At 35.9% G+C, this 19,271-nt stretch overlaps 1 protein-coding gene across 10 annotated transcripts in view; it reads left to right on the forward strand.

Annotated features, from left to right (window-relative positions):
* The window catches only part of CDC42BPA (CDC42 binding protein kinase alpha), a 338,932-nt gene that overhangs the window by 48,557 nt on the left and 271,104 nt on the right, over positions 1 to 19,271 (forward strand). For all 10 annotated transcript variants that reach the window (XM_035011000.1, XM_035011004.1, XM_035011008.1 and 7 more), the window contains exon 2: positions 4,777 to 4,868. In XM_035011000.1, the coding sequence (XP_034866891.1) occupies positions 4,777 to 4,868 (92 nt within the window). The remainder of the gene's footprint in view (positions 1 to 4,776; positions 4,869 to 19,271) is intronic.

Consider the following 19,271-nt stretch of genomic DNA (forward strand, 5'->3'; position numbering starts at 1 on the left):
CCAATTTCTCATTCCCACTATAGATTTTTCTTTTCTTTTCTTTTCTTTTTTTTTAACTATTTGAGAGAGAGAGCATGGGCGAGAGAGAGCACAGGCCAGGGGAGAAGCAGAGGGAGAGGGAGAAGCAGCCTCCCTGCCGAGCAAGGAGCCTGATGCGGCACTCGATCCCAGGACCCCAGGATCATGACCTGAACAGATGTTCAACCGACTGAGCCACCCAGGCACTCTATTGTTTTTTATTAGTTTTTTCAATGAACCATCCTTTGGCCTTGTTGAGCCTTTCTATTACATGCTTATTTTCAAATTAATTAATTTTATTTATTTTGCTTTCTTTTTGTTTTCTTCTACTTTGAGTTTATTCTTTGGTCTAGTACTTCATTGTCTGTTTAACACCTTAATTTTTAAGATGTCCTTTACCAGTGTAAGTATTGAGAGCTTTTTTTTCCCCTCCTCGGTATATACTGGTTTAGGCTGTATTCTAGAACTTTGGATGTATAGTATTTTGTTACTATTAGTTCTGAATATTTTCTATTTATTAATTTCTTCTTTAAAATAATTTTGGATATCAGAGCTTATGGTTTTTCTTGGTAACTTTTCTTTTATTGATTTCTAATTGCATTCTACTCATATAATTTGGTTTTTATGTTCCCAGTACTTTGAAATTTGTTGGAGATAGTTTTATGTCTTGGCATGTTGTCAAAATTTGTAGAAGTTCTGTGCGTGTTTTATAATGATATTCTCCAACTCCTAAGTGGAGCATTACATGCATGGTGCTTTTTTTTTTCCCCTGCTTGAGCTATCAATTACTGAGAGAGTTAATAGTAGAATCTGTGAAGGTAAGTTTGTTTCTTTTATGTCTGTCAGTTTGGCTTTACATATTTTGAGGTTACGTTATTGGGTGTATACAAGTTTAGAATCATTGTTACGTCCTGGTTAGTTTGACTTTTTTTTTTAAGCTCTATGTATGATTCCTTTTAATCTTTATTCTACTAATGCCTTTCTCCCTAATATCTCTTTTGCCTGTTATTAATATGTCTAACTTAGTTATTTGGTGGGAAGGGTTAATATTAGCCTCTACTTTTTCTGAAATTTTACATGAATTTGGGGAACAACCTACTAAAACAAGAAAATCTCACAGAATTTTATGGAGGACAAGCAAATCTAAATACTATGTATTTAGAAGACTGATTGTAAAATATGCAAACTTCCAGCCATATTGGTAAGGAAAAACAATGAAAAAAAGACCCAAATATACAGTATTAGCATCTAAAAGGGATCAAACCTATCTATATTGTAGAGTTTTAAAACAAAAGAATATTTCACTTTAATGCAACATATAAATTTGTAAAAAAATAGAATTAACAAAGTTATCACAGAAAGAAATATAAAATATGAAAATGACAGTTATATGAAAGAAGTCAATTATTAAAAGTCCACTGAAAAGATATCTTCATTAGCATGTTTTATCGGACCTTGTAGTCAGAGTCTCTGCTTTCATCTTCTAAAAGTTTTGTAGTTTTGTTTATCACCTTGAGATCTTTAAACAACCTGGATTTTGTTTAGAGAATGAAAAGAGAGAAAGCTACTAAACATACTTAATGAGGTTGATTTATCATTGGTCCCAAGCCAGATGAAGACAGTATAGAAAAAAGATAATTGTAGACAGTGTTGTTTATGAATTCAGATGTTAAATTTTAAAATAAAATCAAAGCAAAGCAATGTCATCTGTGTATTAAAAACATTACAACCAAGTATGGTTTATACCAAGGTATATAAAGATGATTCAACTTTTAAATTCTTTTTAATATACCGAATTAAAAGAATGAAATAGAAAACCAAATTCTCTTCACAGAGTTTGTAATTAATAGTAATATCAGCTGTGTATGAAAATATCTGTTACTTATACTTCACACACCTACAAACACTGGTGGTTTCACTTTTTTTTTTTTTTTTTGGCCTATTTGATTAGTAAGTAATAGAATATTTCTAGTATGTTTATTTGCATTTCTCTGATTTCTTTGAGTGCCATTTTCTGTTTATTACCCATTTGTATTCACACTGAACATTTTAAATGGAAGAGGAACACTTATTGCATAATTTGTTTGCTTGAGTACAGGGACTATTTATCTTTTTATCTCTAACATCTTATAAAATGGCTGGCATACAGCAGGTATTAGAAGATACTTTTTGAGTGAATTCAGTACATGATTAGTAAAATTATGAGCCTCCTGAAGAAATTTGTGATTTAACTCATTTTTGAATGCCTAAAATAGAATAGTTTTGCAATGTCAAAGAAATGGGATTTTTACCAGCAGGTTCCAGGAAGTAAAGAATAGATAGGATTATTTTTTAAATTTCTGTTAATGGTGAAGTTTTATGAAACTTGGAAAACTCACAAAATCTTTAGCCCTAATTACATATGATTTTATAGTACTCATTTGTGGTGCTTTCAGGGTATATGCTACTGTGTGGAAAAATGATGTTTTTTGCATACTATCATCCATTGTACCTTTTCTGAAAGATCATTTTAACAAGCGTTTGCTTCCCTGAATTGTATTTCATTTACTCTAGTTTTAAAAAAGTCTCTTTGAATCATTGAACACTGCATCAAAAACTAATGATGTACAATATGTTGGCTAATTGAATTTAAATTAAAAAAGTTTCTTTTCCTGTTTTGCAGTAGTGTTTCTGAGGTTTGAAAAAGCTACATTTTTGACCTTTTAGATAAGTAGGATGTTACTCAAAAGAAGGTATACACAGAATTATTCTAGATTACAGATAACTGTAGTTGTCTGTGATGAAATGCTGTTGTTGGATTTAGGGTCGGTAATGAGACAAAGATATAGAGCATATACTTTATTTGGGTTCAGGTTATTTGAAAGTCTTGAGGTAGGAGGAATATAAAGTGAAATAGAAAATGTATTTAAAGAACTGCTAAATGTTATGTTGTAGGCTGCTGTGTGGTGTTTTTTAGCTATAGCTGGCAACTAGACCAGCAGTAGACTCATACTGGCTGGCTCCACATCTTTATTTTTAATTTATATATTCTATACCAACCCGTCTTAGCCATGTATTTCTGAAATGCTGATACAGAAGCTGGGAAAGGGAGGGACACTAGTCTCATATTACTGCTAGATAGATAGCAGTACTCATTCTGCTAGATCGATTACTTACTCTTCCTGGTGGTACCCTTATATCCCACCTACAGCTTTGCAAATAGTTTGTCTATAAACTTTCCTCCAATTATGATGATGTATTTCCTTTTGGAACCCTGACTGGTACACAGTGGCCATAGTCTCAACAAGCTTTCCAGTCTGGGTTGTTCAAAAACCAATGTGCCTTAGTCATCTTATCAAAGTGTTCACTTCATTTGGTGCCATTGTTTTCTGTGTTGTCTTTCTCCTAGGATGAGATCCTCCATACCTTCATTCAAATATGATATTCCTTTGATCATATTCTCCTTTTGTGAATTCCAAATAGCCAATCTTTGTATCCTTTCCTTATTATCTAAAACACCATCACAGAAATCTCTACTAGACTGAGATATGCAATTTGGAATACCCTTCTTTTCTAAATTAGCTAGTTGGGCTAAATACCTTCAGAACAAATCAAGTTGTAAGGATTGGCTTGCTTATTTCATTCTCCTAATGCTCAAATAAATATTACTCTTGCTCCATGGAAGGAAGGGGAAGAGAGCAGTATCTATATATAATGACCCTTTAGTCATATTACTCCTTTTTGCATGAGAATGAAAAGGGACATGAAAGGAGGAAAGGAAGATAATTCTACATTTCTCTTAGAGGCAGCAGAACATACATTGATTTTATGATGTAAAAAAATGTCAGTTTATCCCCTATTATTAATACCTTGTATGGTGTTCAAGGCCATTTACATTTTTCAATTTCTAGGTCCAATTTCTTTGTATTTCTTCTCAAAATTGTATAACAACAGTGGAATATTGACTGTTATCACCTCAACCGTTATTTTCTTGCCTCTCTTCATTTGCTTATATTGCTCCCTCTGCCTGGAATGTCTACACTGCAAACCCAGGCAAAGTAGCAAAATTCTAATTAGTCCTCAAGGTCCAGTTCCTGTGTTACTTTGTGAAGTATTAGTGTTCCATTCTCACCTATCTTGAAGTACTGTATATTTACCTCTATTAGAATTTCATCCCATTGTTACATTTTGTGTGTTTATGTCTGTCTGCCCTGAAGACTGAGCACTTTTTGAAGGAAGGTATTGTATTTTACTCATAATTGTTCAGACTCCAGTGATTGCCACCGTGCTTTATATAGTGTAGACTCTTGCTAAAGGAGTGTTAAAAGGGTAAATAAATGAATGAGTGTGAAAGAAATCTGAATTTACTTGGTGGGAATTGCTGAAACTCCCTCTTCCATAAAATTTGCTTTTACTTCTCAGACATTTGTGTTAAAATATATGTCTAGCATTGAGTGTTAGAATATACACAGTGTTCAACACGAAAAGGAATTGGCCTCCTTTGTACATTCCTGTTACTTTGCCTTATTTCATATGTTATTAGGTGTTTAAAAATATGTTTCTCACGAAAAACGTAATTCACATGCGAGAAATAAAGGAAATTATTTTCTTGTGGAAATTAAATCTATTTCTTCTTAATATAGTTTGATGGGATTATGAAATAGTTTGACTTCATGCTTAATCATAATTTGAATTTCTGTTGTTTAAGAACCATTATGTATATATCTATTTGCATCACATTTCATTAAGAAACTAATTGATGTTGTTCTTTTATTTCAGCCAAACCATTTACTTCTAAAGTAAAACAGATGCGCCTACATAGAGAAGACTTTGAGATATTGAAGGTGATAGGTCGAGGAGCTTTTGGAGAGGTAAGAGATAAAGTTTTTATAAAAGTTCTGCTAATTGTTTTGGAAGTAATTTTATACAGTTTGTGAGAGAATTTAACTGAAACATGATTTCCTTGCTGTTGTAATTGATATGATCAGTCAGAAAATATATATTAGTGTTTTGAATGAAATATTTCTACATGGAATTTTTTTCCAAGATGTTTTTCTTCTTCATCTGTCAGTGTAAGTTTGAGTATGCTTCTGGACTCTTCTGTTCCATGGGTTTATGTGTCTCTCTTTGTGCCAGTACCACACAGTCTTACATACTCTAGATTTAAGAAGTCTCAGTATCTGGTAGTGTATGTCCTTCAGCTTCCTCCCTCTCCTCCTCTGTTCTTGGCCCTTGATATTTTCATGTAATTTTACAATGAGTGTTTCAGTTTCAGAATTACTCTTAAAAATCCACACCCATGTATCTGCTTGAATTTTGATTAGGATTGCACTGAAACTGGAGATCAGTTTGTAGATAATTGATTCCTTAATAATACTGAGTCAGCCAGTTGATGAAGGAATATGATATTCTTTGTCATTTTAATTAGAATTGTTAAATTTCATTTTCTAGTTGTTTTTTTTGCTAGTAGTGAGAAATATAATGGAATTTTGTTTGACTTCATACTTAGCAACCTAGCTGATTTTACTTTTTCAATTATGAATTGTGTTGGATTTTAAGAAAATGTTTTATCAACATCTTTTGAGACACTTAAGGCTTTTCTCCTTTACTCTGTTAATGTGTTGAATTACAACAATTTATTTTCAAATGTTAAACTAACATTGCATTTCTAAGATAAGCCTAACTTTGTACTATCCTTTTTATGTTTCATTGCACTTGGCTTGCTGTGTGTGTGTGTGTGTGTGTGCGCGCGCAGATTCTTGGAGAGAAACTGGCCTGTAATTTTCCTACTGGAAATCCTGATCACATTCTGGTATTTTGGTTATGCGGGCCTCTTTTACTCTTCTCTGGAAGAGTTTGGGAAGATTGTTATTATTTCTTCCTTATATGCTTAGAAAATTTCACTTGTGAAACCACTGGGCCTGGAAGTTGCCAGTGAGACAGTTTTAATTTTTTTTTTTTTTTAAGATTTTATTTATTTATTTGAGAGAGAGAGAGAGAGAGCACATGAGGGGGGGGGAGGGTCAGAGAGAGAAGCAGACTCCCTGCTGAGCAGGGAGCCCGATGCGGGACTCGATCCCGGGACTCCAGGATCATGACGAGCCAAAGGCAGTCGCCCAACCAACTGAGCCACCCAGGCGCCCGACAGTTTCAATTTTAAAGAAATTGACTGTTTGGATTTTCTTTTTATGTGTCAGTTTTCTAAGTTCACCCATGTCATCTAATTTTTCAGTTACTACTATATTTATTTTTGCCTCTCATTTCTTTTCATTTATCATGATAGAGCTTTATCAGTTTTATTATTTTTTCAATGAATTAACCTTTGCTTTTTGAATTTTTCTATTGTAGACTTGTTTTCTGTTTCAGTAATTGCTGCTCTTAATATTTTCTTCCCTCTACTGTCTTTGGTTTTCTTTTTCTTTCTTTTTAAAGATTTTATTTATTAGAGAGAGCGAGCAGCAGCAGGGGTAAGGGCAGAAAGAGAAGCCGACTCTACTCTCTTAGGTTTTAAGTTGCTCTTCTTTTTTGTAACTAAGTATCTAGATACTTAGAGCATTGATGTCTAGCCCTTTTTTTAAAATGTGTATTTAAGGCTATACGTTTTCCTCTAAGCATCTTTAGCTACAGCTGATAAGTTTTGATATGTCATATTTTCACTGTTATTTTGCTCAAAATACAGTGTGATTTCGAATTTCCATTGTATTTTCTTTCTTCTTTTTTCTTTCTTTTTTTTTTTTTTGATCTATTACTTTAGAAGTTTGTTGTTCAATTTCCAAATACTTGGAGGGTTTTCTGGGTATATTTCTGTTACTGAGTTGCAGTGTAATTCCATAACAGTCACTGTGTGATTTCAGTCCTTTGAAATTTGCTGTGCATTGTTGTATAAATATCAATTAGGTTAAAATCATTAACCTTGTTTAAATCTTCCACATCCTTACTTTGTTATTTTCTCCTCTTGATCTCTCATTTCCTTAGGGAGGATTTGTTTATTTCTTACTTTTAGTTTTCTCTGATGACAAATATAAAGTTATTATATCTGCCTGGTGATTAACTCTTATCATAATGGAATGATCCTTGTTGTCTCTAAGTAATGCTTTTTGAGTTAAATTTTTCTTAATTTGATATTAATAGAATGATTCTAGCTCTTTTTATTAGTATTTGCATTAAATATCTTATTTCATCCTTACAGTTTTAGAGTTTTCTTTAATCGTATGCTTTGTTTACTGTTAATTAGAATATAGGTTTTTCATTTTTTTCTCTTTCTTTTTTTTTTTCTAAAGATTTTATTTATTTGAGAGAGAGAGAGAGAGAGATAACATGAGAGGGGGAGGGCCAGAGGGAGAAGCAGACTCCCCACTGAGCAGGGAGCCCGATGTGGGACTCGATCCCGGGACTCCAGGATCATGACCTGAGCCGAAGGCAGTTGCTCAACCAACTGAGCCACCCAGGCACCCTCTTTTTTTTTTTTTTTTAAAGTAAACTCTACCCCCAGCACAGGGCTTCAACACATGACCCCAAGATCAAGAGTCACATTGTCTACCGTCTGAGCCAGCTAGGTCCCCCAGTTTTTGTTTTTTAATCTAGTCTGATAATCTCATCTTTTAATTGGAGTCCATTGATATGTAATGGAATTATTTATTACTATTTGTTTTCTATTTGTCTTGCCCATTCTGTATTATGTGACTCTCAATTCCTGGTAATGGAGTATTTTAAATTATTCTCCCTCATTTATTAATTTCTTAGTTTTACTTTTTGTTGTTTTCCCTGGAGATTGCCACATGTATTCTTGGTAAATTTGTATTTTGCCATTTCTGATTTACCTGACTTCTACCTTTTTTGGGTCATTGCTGTTATGTCTTTAGTTGTACATATATTTAAAACCTCAAAAACTACTGTTCCTATTTCTTCACATTCACAGACTATACATTCACAGACTTCCTTTTGATAATATTTTCATTTTGACTTAAAAATTCCTTTCACTGTTTCATCAGGTCTGCTGATGATAAAATGTCTGCTTTTATTTGTCTGAAAATATATTTATTTTGAACTCTTAAAATTTTTAAAAAATTGAGTTCTATGCATACCTGACTCAATGGATTTTTACATTTGCATGTACTTGTGTAACCACTATGCAGACCAAGATAGGCACCCAATGCCTTCTCTGCGTGAATAAGCATCTCCATATTAACCATCTATGCTGACTTATTTTGCCTGTTTTTGAATTTTATCTTAATGGAATTATATAAGAAATACTCTTCTTTCTGGTTTATTTTGCTCAATATTATGCTTGTATGAGTCATCTTTGTATTAGTTCACAGTATTCCTTTGTATAAATATACCGCAGTTATTTGTTCATACTAATGTTGGTGGGTATTCAAGTTGTTTATAGTTTTTGGCCATGTTAATAATGTTGTTATGAACATTCTTATACATGTCTTTTGGGAGAACGAGGCACTCATTTGTGTTTGATATAAACGTAGAGGAATTGCTGGGTCATCGGGTAGGCCTTTTCAGCTTTGGTAGATAGTGCCAGATAATTTCCCAAGTGGTTACCAGTTTACCAATTTTTATCAATATACCCACCAACAATAAAGTTCCCAGTTGCTTCACAACCTCACTAACACTTGATTATTTTTTTAACTTTAGCCATTTTTGTGTGTGTGTGGGGTGAGTAATACTGAATTATGATTTCACTTTACGTTTTCTGATACCTCTTTAACTTAAGCCCATTTTTATATCACTGTACATAACTTAGATTTTTTAAAAAAGATTTTATTTATTTGACAGAGAGAGAGAGATCACAAGTAGGCAGGCAGGCAGAGGGAGAGGGAGAAGCAGGCTCCCTGCTGAGCACAGAGCCCAATGCAGAGCTCGATTCCAGGACACTGGGATCATGACCTGAGCCAAAGGCAGATGCTTACCTGATCCAGGCACCGCGTGATTTTTTTTTTTTTTTTTCTTGAAGGGTGTATTCTCAGGTTGTGGGTTTGGGAGTGGGTGGGGAATTGAGAGTGGGTTGTCTTACTTATTGGTACATTCTGGATACAGGTCCTTTGCTGGAGATAGTGTGTGTGTGTAATAAATAAAATATTTCTTCCTTTCTGTGGCTTTTATTGAAAAGAAGTTCTTAAATTTAGTGAAGTCCAATTAATTAAACTTTTCTTTATAATTAGTCCTTTTTGTGTTCCTTTAAGCAAGTGTTTTTTTTTTTAACCCCAAGGTCATGAAAATATTTTCCTGTGTTATATTCTATAATCTTTAAGCATATCATTATGCTTTATATTTTAGTCTGTGATCCATCTGATACTGATTATTTTGTGTTTCTTGAGGTATAGGTCAAGGCTCATTTTCTTCTTTGTAGGTTTTATACATTTATTTATTTATTTTTTATTTATTTATTTATTCTTATGTTAATCCCCATACATTACATCATTAGTTTTAGATGTAGTGTTCCATGATTCATTGTTTGTGCATAACACCCTGTGCTCCATGCAGCATGTGCCCTCCTCAATACCCACCACCAGGCTAACCCATCCTCCCACCCCCCTCCCCTCTAGAACCCTCAGTTTGTTTTTCAGAGTCCATCGTCTTCTCATGGTTCGTCTACCCCTCCGATTTCCCCTGCTTCATTCTTCCCCTCCTGCTACCTTTCTTAACATATATTGCATTATTTGTTTCAGAGGTACAGATCTGAGATTCAACAGTCTTGCACAATTCACAGCGCTTACCAGAGCACATACCCTCCCCAGTGTCTATCACCCAGTCACCACATCCCTCCCACCCCACCCCCCACTCCAGCAACCCTCAGTTTGTTTCCTGCGATTAAGAATTCCTCATATCAGTGAGATCATATGATACATGTCTTTCTCTGTTTGACTTATTTTGCTCAACATAATACCCTCCAGTTCCATCCACGTTGTTGCAAATGGCAAGATCTCATTTCTTTTGATGGCTGCATAATATTCCATTGTGTATATATACCACATCTTCTTTATCCATTCATCTGTCGATGGACATCTTGGCTCTTTCCACAGTTTGGCTATTGTGGACGTTGCTGCTATAAACATCGGGGTGCATGTACCCTTTCAGATCCCTACTTTTGTATCTTTGGGGTAAATGCCCAGTAGTGCAATTGCTGGATCATATGGTAGCTCTATTTTCAACTTTTTGAGGAACCTCCATACTGTTTTCCAGAGTGGCTGCACTAGCTTGCATTCCCACCAACAGTGTAGGAGGGTTCCCCTTTCTCCGCATCCCCGCCAACATCTGTCGTTTCCTGACTTGTTAATTTTAGCCATTCTGACTGGTGTGAGGTGGTATCTTATTGAGGTTTTGATTTGGATTTCCCTGATGCCGAGCAACATTGAGCACTTTTTCATGTGTCTGTTGGCCATTTGGATGTCTTCTTTGGAAAAATGTCTGTTCATGTCTTCTGCCCATTTCTTGATTGGATTCTTTGTTCTTTGGGTGTTGAGTTTGATGAGTTCTTTATAGATTTTGGATACTAGCCCTTTATCTGATATGTCATTTGCAAATATCTTCTCCCATTCTGTCGGTTGTCTTTTGGTTTTGTTGACTGTTTCCTTTGCTTTGCAAAAGCTTTTTATCTTGATGAAGTCCCAATAGTTCATTTTTGCCCTTGCTTCCCTTGCCTTTGGCGATGTTTCTAGGAAGAAGTTGCTGCGGCTGAGGTCAAAGAGGTTGCTGCCTGTGTTCTCCTTTAGGATTTTGATGGACTCCTGTCTCACATTGAGGTCTTTCAACCATTTGGAGTCTATTTTTGTGTGTGGTGTAAGGAAATGGTCCAGTTTCATTCTTCTGCATGTGGCTATCCAATTTTCCCAACACCATTTGTTGAAGAGACTGTCTTTGTTCCATTGGACATTTTTTCCTGCTTTGTCAAAGATGAGTTGACCATAGAGTTGAGGGTCCATTTCTGGGCTCTCTATTCTGTTCCATTGATCTATGTGTCTGTTTTTGTGCCAGTACCATGCTGTCTTGATGATGACAGCTTTGTAATAGAGCTGGAAGTCTGGAATTGTGATGCCACCAGCTTTGCTTTTCTTTTTCAACATTCCTCTGGCTATGCGGGGTCTTTTCTGGTTCCATACAAATTTTAGGATTATTTGTTCCATTTCTTTGAAAAAAGTGGATGGTATTTTGATGGGGATTGCATTGAATGTGTAGATTGCTCTAGGCACCATTGACATCTTCACAATATTCTTCCAATCCATGAGCATGGAACGTTTTACCATTTCTTTGTGTCTTCCTCAATTTCTTTCATGAGTATTTTATAGTTTTCTGAGTACAGATCCTTTGTCTCTTTGGTTAGATTTATTCCTAGGTGTCTTACGGTTTTGGGTGCAATTGTAAATGGAATCGACTCCTTAATTTCTCTTTCTTCTGCCTTGTTGTTGGTGTATAGGAATGCCACTGATTTCTGTGCATTGATTTTATATCCTGCCACTTTACTGAATTCCTGTATGAGTTCTAGCAGTTTTGGGGTGGAGTCTTTGGGGTTTTCCACATAAAGTATTGTATCGTCTGCAAAGAGTGAGAGTTTGACTTCTTCTTTGCCGATTTGGAAGCCTTTTATTTCTTTTTGTTGTCTGATTGCTGTGGCTAGGACTTCCAATACTATTTTGAATAGCAGTGGTGATAGTGGACATCCCTGCCGCGTTCCTGACCTTAGGGGGAAAGCTCTCAGTTTTTCCCCATTGAGAATGATATTCGCTGTAGGTTTTTCATAGATGGCTTTTATGATATTGAGGTATGTACCCTCTATCCCTATATTCTGAAGAGTTTTGATCAAGAAAGGATGCTGTACTTTGTCAAAAGCTTTTTCTGCATCTATTGAGAGGATCATATGATTCTTGTTCTTTCTTTTGTTAATGTATTGTATCACATTGATTGATTTGTGGATGTTGAACCAACCTTGCAGCCCAGGGATAAATCCCACTTGGTCGTGGTGAATAATCCTTTTAATGTACTGTGGGATCCTATTGGCTAGTATTTTGGTGAGAATTTTTGCATCCATGTTCATCAGGGATATTGGTCTGTAATTCTCCTTTTTGATGGGGTCTTTGTCTGGTTTGGGGATCAAGGTAATGCTGGCCTCATAAAATGAGTTTGGAAGTTTTCCTTCCGTTTCTATTTTTTGGAACAGTTTCAGAAGAATAGGTTTTAATTATTCTTGAAATGTTTGGTAGAATTCCCCTGGGAAGCCATCTGGCCCTGGGCTTTTGTTTTTTGGGAGATTTTTGATGACTGCTTCAATTTCCTTAGTGGTTATAGGTCTGTTCAGGTTTTCTCTTTCTTCCTGGTTCAGTTTTGGTAGTTGATACATCTCTAGGAATGCATCCATCTCTTCCAGGTTATCTAATTTGCTGGCATAGAGTTGCTCATAATATGTTCTTATAATTGTTTGTATTTCTTTGGTGTTGGTTGTGATCTCTCCTCTTTCATTCATGATTTTGTTGATTTGGGTCATTTTTCTTTTTGATAAGTCTGGTCAGGGGTTTATCAGTCTTGTTAATTCTTTCAAAGAACCAGCTGCTAGTTTCGTTGATCTGTTCTACTGTTCTTTTGGTTTCTATTTCATTGATTTCTGCTCTGATCTTTATTATGTCTTTTCTCCTGCTGGGTTTAGGCTTTATTTGCTGTTCTTTCTCCAGCTCTTTTAGGTGTAGGGTTAGGTTGTGTACTTGAGACCTTTCTTGTTTCTTGAGAAAGGCTTGTATTGCTATATACTTTCCTCTTAGGACCGCCTTTGCTGCATCCCAAAGATTTTGAATAGTTGTGTTTTCATTTTCATTTGTTTCCATGTATTTTTTAAATTCTTCTTTAATTTCCTGGTTGACCCATTCATTCTTCAGTAGGATGCTCTTTAGCCTCCATGTATTTGAGTTCTTTCCGACTTTCCTCTTGTGATTGAGTTCTAGTTTCAAAGCATTGTGGTCCGAAAATATATAGGGAATGATCCCAGTCTTTTGGTACTGGTTGAGACCTGATTTGTGACCTAGGATGTGATCTATTCTAGAGAATGTTCCATGGGGACTAGAGAAGAATGTGTATTCTGTTGCTTTGGAATGGAATGTTCTGAATATGTCTGTGAAGTCCATTTGGTCCAGTGTGTCTTTTAAAGTCTTTATTTCCTTGTTGATCTTTTGCTTAGACGATCTGTCCATTTCAGTGAGGGGGGTATTAAAGTCCCCCACTATTATTGTATTGTTGTTGATGTGTTTCTTTGCTTTTGTTATTAATTGCCTTATATAATTGGCTGCTCCCATGTTAGGGGCATAGATATTTACAATTGTTAGATATTCTTGTTGGATAGACCCTTTAAGTAGGATATAATGTCCTTCCTCATCTCTTATTACAGTCTTCCGTTTAAAATCTAATTTGTCTGATACAAGGATTGCCACCCCAGCTTTCTTTTGGTGTCCATTAGCATGGTAAATGGTTTTCCACCCCCTCACTTTCAATCTGGGGGTGTCTTTGGTTCTAAAATGAGTCTCTTGCAGACAGCATATCAATGGGTCTTGTTTTTTAATCCAGTCTGATAGCCTGTGTCTTTTGATTGGGGCATTTAGCCCATTTACATTCAGGGTAACTATTGAAAGATAGGAATTTAGTGCCATTGTATTGCCTGTAAGGTGACTGTTACCGTATATTGTCTGTGTTCCTTTCTGATCTGTGTTGCTTTTAGGGTCTCTCTTTACTTAGAGGACCCCTTTCAAGATTTCTTGTAGGGCTGGTTTTGTGTTTGCAAATTCCTTTAGTTTTTGTTTGTCCTTGAAGCTTTTTATCTCTCCTTCAATTTTCAATGACAGCCTAGCTGGATATAGTATTGGCTGCATATGTTTCTCATTTAGTGCTCTGAATATATCCTGCCAGTCCTTTCTGGCCTGCCAGATCTCTGTGGATAGGTCTGTTGCCAGTCTAATGTTTCTACCATTGTAGGTTACATATCTCTTCTCCCGAGCTGCTTTCAGGATTTTCTCTTTGTCTATGAGACTCGTAAGTTTTACTATTAGATGTTGGGGTGTTGACCTTTTTTTATTGATTTTGAGAGGGGTTCTCTGTGCTTCCTGGGTTTTGATGCCTGTTTCTATCCCCAAATTAGGGAAGTTCTCTGCTATAATTTGCTCCATTATACCTTCTGCCCCTCTCTCTCTTTCTTCTTCTTCTGGGTTCCCAATTATTCTAATATTGTTTTGTCTTATGGTATCGCTTATCTCTCGAATTCTGCCCTCATGATCCAGTAGTTGTTTATCTCTCTTTTTCTCAGCTTCTTTATTTTCCATCATTTGGTCTTCTATATCACTGATTCTCTCTTCTGCCTCATGTATCCTAGCAGTTAGTGCCCCCATTTTTTATTGCACCTCATTAATAGCCTTTTTGATTTCTACTTGGTTAGATTTTAGTTCTTTTACTTCTCCAGGAAGGGTTTCTCTAATAACTTCCATATTTTTTTCAAACCCAGCTAGTATCTTTAAAGTGATGATTCTGAACTCTAGATCTGACATCATGCTAATGTCCGTATTGAGTAGGTCCCTGGCAGTCAGTACTACCTCTTGTTCTTTTTGTTGAGGTGATTTTTTTCCATCTTGTCATTTTGTGCAGAGGAGAATAGATCAATGAGAGAACAAAATGCTAGCAGAATAACAACGTCCCCAGAAAATATACTCTAAACAAATCAGAAAAGACCTGAAGGAGTGAAAAAAGAAATGGAAAAAGAGAAAAAAGAAAGAGAAAAAAAAGAAAAAGATAAAGATAAAAACAAAAACAAACAAAACAGAACAACAACAACAACAAAAAACCAGAATGTGATCAAATATGATCAGGCTGGTATATAGATCAGTGCCACACACTAGATTTGGGGTGTATTTTGGAATTTTAGAAGAAAGTACTTTCCAAAATTTTAAAGAAAGAAAAACTTATATATGTACAAAAATAAGGGTTGATATGATGAAGGAATGGAATATGATTGTAAAGATGGAAATTATAAAAAATTTTATAAAAGGAATTGATAAGAAGTTGTTTGAAAAAAGAAAGAAGAGTATTTAAAAAAAGAAAAAAAAAGGGAGAGAATGTGATCAGGCAGGGGAGTAGAAAAAAACCATATACTAGAGATTTAGGGTATATTTTAATCTGTTAGAAGAAACTATCTCAAAATTTTAAAGAGAGAACAACTTATATATATATGCCAAAAATACGGGTAACTACTATGAAGGGATAGAATATGACTAAAAATGAAAAATAAAAATGTTTTTTTAAAAAAAGGGATTGATAAGATGTTGGTCGAAAAAGGGAAAAAGAAAAACTCAAAAAAAAACAAAAGAAAAAGAAAAAAAGACAGTTAAAAAAAATTAACTTTGAAAGACTAAAGAATCATGGTAAAAAAAGCCATGAATTCTATGTGCAGTATTCCCCTAGCGCTGGAGTTCTGCTGTTCTCATTGATTGGTAAACTTGGTCTTGGCTGGCTGTTCTCGCTGATCTTCTGGGGAGGGGCCTGTTGCCGTGGTTTCCAAATGTCTTTGCCGGAGGAGGAATTGCCCCACCCTTGCCCCCTCCTGGCTAAGTAATCTGCTCGGGTTTGCTCTCTGGAGTTTTTGTTCCCTGCGAGCTTTCCCTACAGCTTTGGAGGTGGAGAGTGAAAATGGCGGCCTCCCAATCTGCGCCCGGGAGGAGCAGAGAACTTGGGGCCCTGCTCCTCAATGAGCCCCCAGAGAAAAGCCGTCAGTCACTCCTGTCTCCCCGGTCTCTGGCCGCGCTCCATGCTCACCCAGCCTGTGACTGCGCGTTTCTATCTCTAGCACCTGACCCCGGGTGGAGTCTCCAAACCCAGCAGATCCCTGCGGTGCACTCCTGCGCAGCTCCTCTGGGGGGAGGAAGGTGAGTCTCCCCGGATCTGCCGCTTGTTGGGTCCCTGCTGGAGGAGCAGTGGCCCGCCTGTGCCGCGGATCACGGTTTATGGCAACCCCGAGCTGAGAGCCCGCGCCTGGGCTCCGCCTCTGCAGTCGGCTTCCCTGCTCCGTTACCTGGGAGCTCTGCCACACTCAGGCACCCCCGGTCTTTCTGTGACCCCGAGGGTCCTGAGACCACACTGTCCTGGAGGGATCCACCCCCTGCTTAGCCACCAGAGTGACGTCCCTCAGCGGAGCAGACTTTTAAAAGTTCCGATTTTGTGCTCCGTGGTTCTATCATCTGCCAGAAGCGGCCGACGGAGGCCCCTCCCCCACCGTCTATCCTCCCGAATATCGCCTTGGATTCACTTCTCCGAACGTCCTACGTTCCAGAAAGTGGTCGCTTTTCTGATGAGAGAGTTGTTGCTATTCTTTTCTTCGATCTCCTGTTGAGTTTGTAGGTGTTCAGAATGGTTTGATCCCTATCCAGCTGAATTCCTGAGAGGAGACAAAATCCAGGTCTCCTACTCCTCCGCCATCTTGCTCTGCCCCCTCCCCCCCGTTTTTATACATTTATTTATGAGTGTTTGATGTTTGTGGATGAGCTTTTTATAGAATTCTGTTTTCTAACTTTGTTACTAGAATAGAAATACAATTGATATTTTTATATTGATATTGTATTTAAGGATCTTGATATATCAACTTATTCTAGATTACATGTAAGTTTTTTGAATTTTTCATAACCTTATTTTCAAATAATGACAGCTTTTTTTTTCCTTTCTGAACTTTATGCCTTTTATTTCTTTTTCTCGTATTATGCAATGGAGAGGATCTTCCATAAAATGTTGAATTCAATGGTGAAAATAGAATTTTGTCTGGTTTGTGATTTCAGGGGGAAGAATCCAATATTTTACTATTGAGATATGAAGACTTACACTCAATTACTATTGAGTTTGAAGTTTGCTGCAGCTCTTTTGTTTGTATTGTTACTCTTTTTTAGGTTACGGTAGTTTTCCTTCTAGTCCTAGTCTGTTGAGAGTTTTGGCCTTGCATAGGAGTGAACTTTTATCAAAAGCTTTTTCTCTATGTGTTTTGTTGATACGATTTAACTTCTATATTTGGTTACTGTGGGGATTATATTGGTTAGTTTTAAAATGTACCAATACTACATTAGTGTATATATCCAGTTGTTCCTGTGTATTTTAATATATATAGTTTGGTTTGATTTGCTTATATTTTGTTCAGCAATTTTTTGTTTACATGCAGGAGAAAGATTGGCCCTTAATTTACCTATCCTATTAATTTTTTTATATTCTGGAATGATATGCTTAGCTCATAAGACAATTTGGGAAGTGTTCTTGGTTTCTCAGTTTTTTGAAAGTTTGTATAAGTTTAGTATTTCTTTGAAAACTAGTTAAGTCATCTAGGAGTATGAGTTTTTTTTTTTTTTTTTTTGGTTGTCTATCTCTTTTGAGGTAAATTTTATATATGTCAAAATACACTGATTGTGATATGTATAATGTGAGTTTTGACAGATAGATTCACCCTTATTGAAGATACAGAATTTTCCATCTCCCTAGGAAGTTTCCTTCCCTGTTAGTTCCCTATAACTTCCATCAAGTGGCAACCACTCTTCTAAATTTTAACTGTGGATTAATTTTGGGTTTTTGAAAATTTCATGTAAGTGGAATCCTACCATATGTACTTTTTGGTATATGAATTCTTTTGCTCAGAATATGTCTGTGAGATCCATCCTTGTGATTGAATGTATGAATATTACCTTTTTGTTGCTGATTAGCATACTGTTTTATTAATATATTACAATTTGTCCATTCTTATGTTGATGAACATTTGGGCTCTTTTTAGTTTTTGGGTATTAGGAATAAAGCTGATATGAATATTATTGTACAAGTATGTATGGAAATACATTTATATTTTCCTTGGAAAAATATCTACTACTGGCACTGCTCTGTTAATGGTAGGTGCATGTTTAAAAGAAACTGGCAAATTTTTTCTAATTGGGTTGTACCAATTTATATTCCTACCATGTTCCATGGTTTTCACCAATACTTTTTCATTGTTAGTCTAGTGAGTGTGTATCTCATGGTATTAAATTGCATTGTTATTTGGATTTGTGTTTTATATCAACATAATAATGTGTTTTTGTGGCTTATTCACCATTCTTATATCTTCTTTGTGAAGTATGTGTTCAGATATTTTGCTCATTTTAAAAAATTGAGGTATTTGTATTTTCATTATTGAGTTGTAGGAATTCATTATATTTTATAAAAGTCCTTTGTCAGATACATGTTTTGTCAATTTTTTCTCACAGGCTGTGTGGCTTGCCTATTAATTTTCTTAGAAATGTTTCTTTACGAAGTTAAAAAAAATTTTTTTTAAGATTTTATTTATTTGACAGATAGTGAGAGCAGGAACACAAACAGGGGGAGTGGGAGAGGGAGAAGCAGGCTTCCCATAGAGCAGGGAGCCCGATGCGGGGCTCGATCCCAGGACCCTGGTATCATGACCTGAGCCAAAGGCAGACGCTTAATGACTGAGCCACCCAGGCGCCCCTGAAGTTTTAAATTTTGTTGATATAATTGAAAATTTTTTCTCTTGTGGTTGTTATTTTCTATGTTCTTTCTAAGAAATTCTTGTTCATATTCAGGTCACAAAGGTATTTATGTTTTTCCCATAAAAGCTTGATAGTTTTACCTTTTTTGTTTAGATTGGTAATCCATTTCAAATTTATGTATAGAGTGAGCTAGGGATTGAGGTTCATTTATTTCCCAATGGATTTCCAGTTGTTTTAACACCATTTGTTGAAAAGGCTGTTTCCCATCTGTTGAATTACTTCAGCAGCTTTGTCAAAAAAATCAGTTGACCATATAATCTTGATCTTTTTCTGCTCTTTCTATTCTATTTCATTGGTCTCTTTGTCCCTATGCCAGTCTCACACTATCTTGATTTTGATTCCTGTAGCTTTATACTATAAAGCTGAGAGCATGTAGTGAAGTCTGAGTGTAAGTCCTTCTACTGGGTTCTTCTATTCTAGTTTGCTGAGAATTTAAAAAATTTCACTAATGGGTGCTGAATTTTGTCATATGCTTTTGGGCATTTACTGAAATAATCATATAGATTTGCCCTTTTATTCTGGTAATAAGGTGAGTCATTTTGATTGACTTTTTAAAAATAGATTTTATTTTTTAGAGCATTTTTATGTTCATAGTGAAATTGAGTGGAAAGTGCAGGGAGTTCCCATATACCCCCAGCCCCAGCTTATGCTCAGCCTCTTCCACTGTTGACATCCTGCACTCTAGTGATACGTTTGCTAGTCGGTGAATCTGCATGGACACAGCATTAT

The sequence above is a fragment of the Mirounga leonina genome, unplaced genomic scaffold, assembly GCF_011800145.1.
Source record: "Mirounga leonina isolate KUSES-001 unplaced genomic scaffold, KU_Mleo_1.0 Mir_154, whole genome shotgun sequence".
NCBI lineage: Eukaryota > Metazoa > Chordata > Mammalia > Carnivora > Phocidae > Mirounga > Mirounga leonina.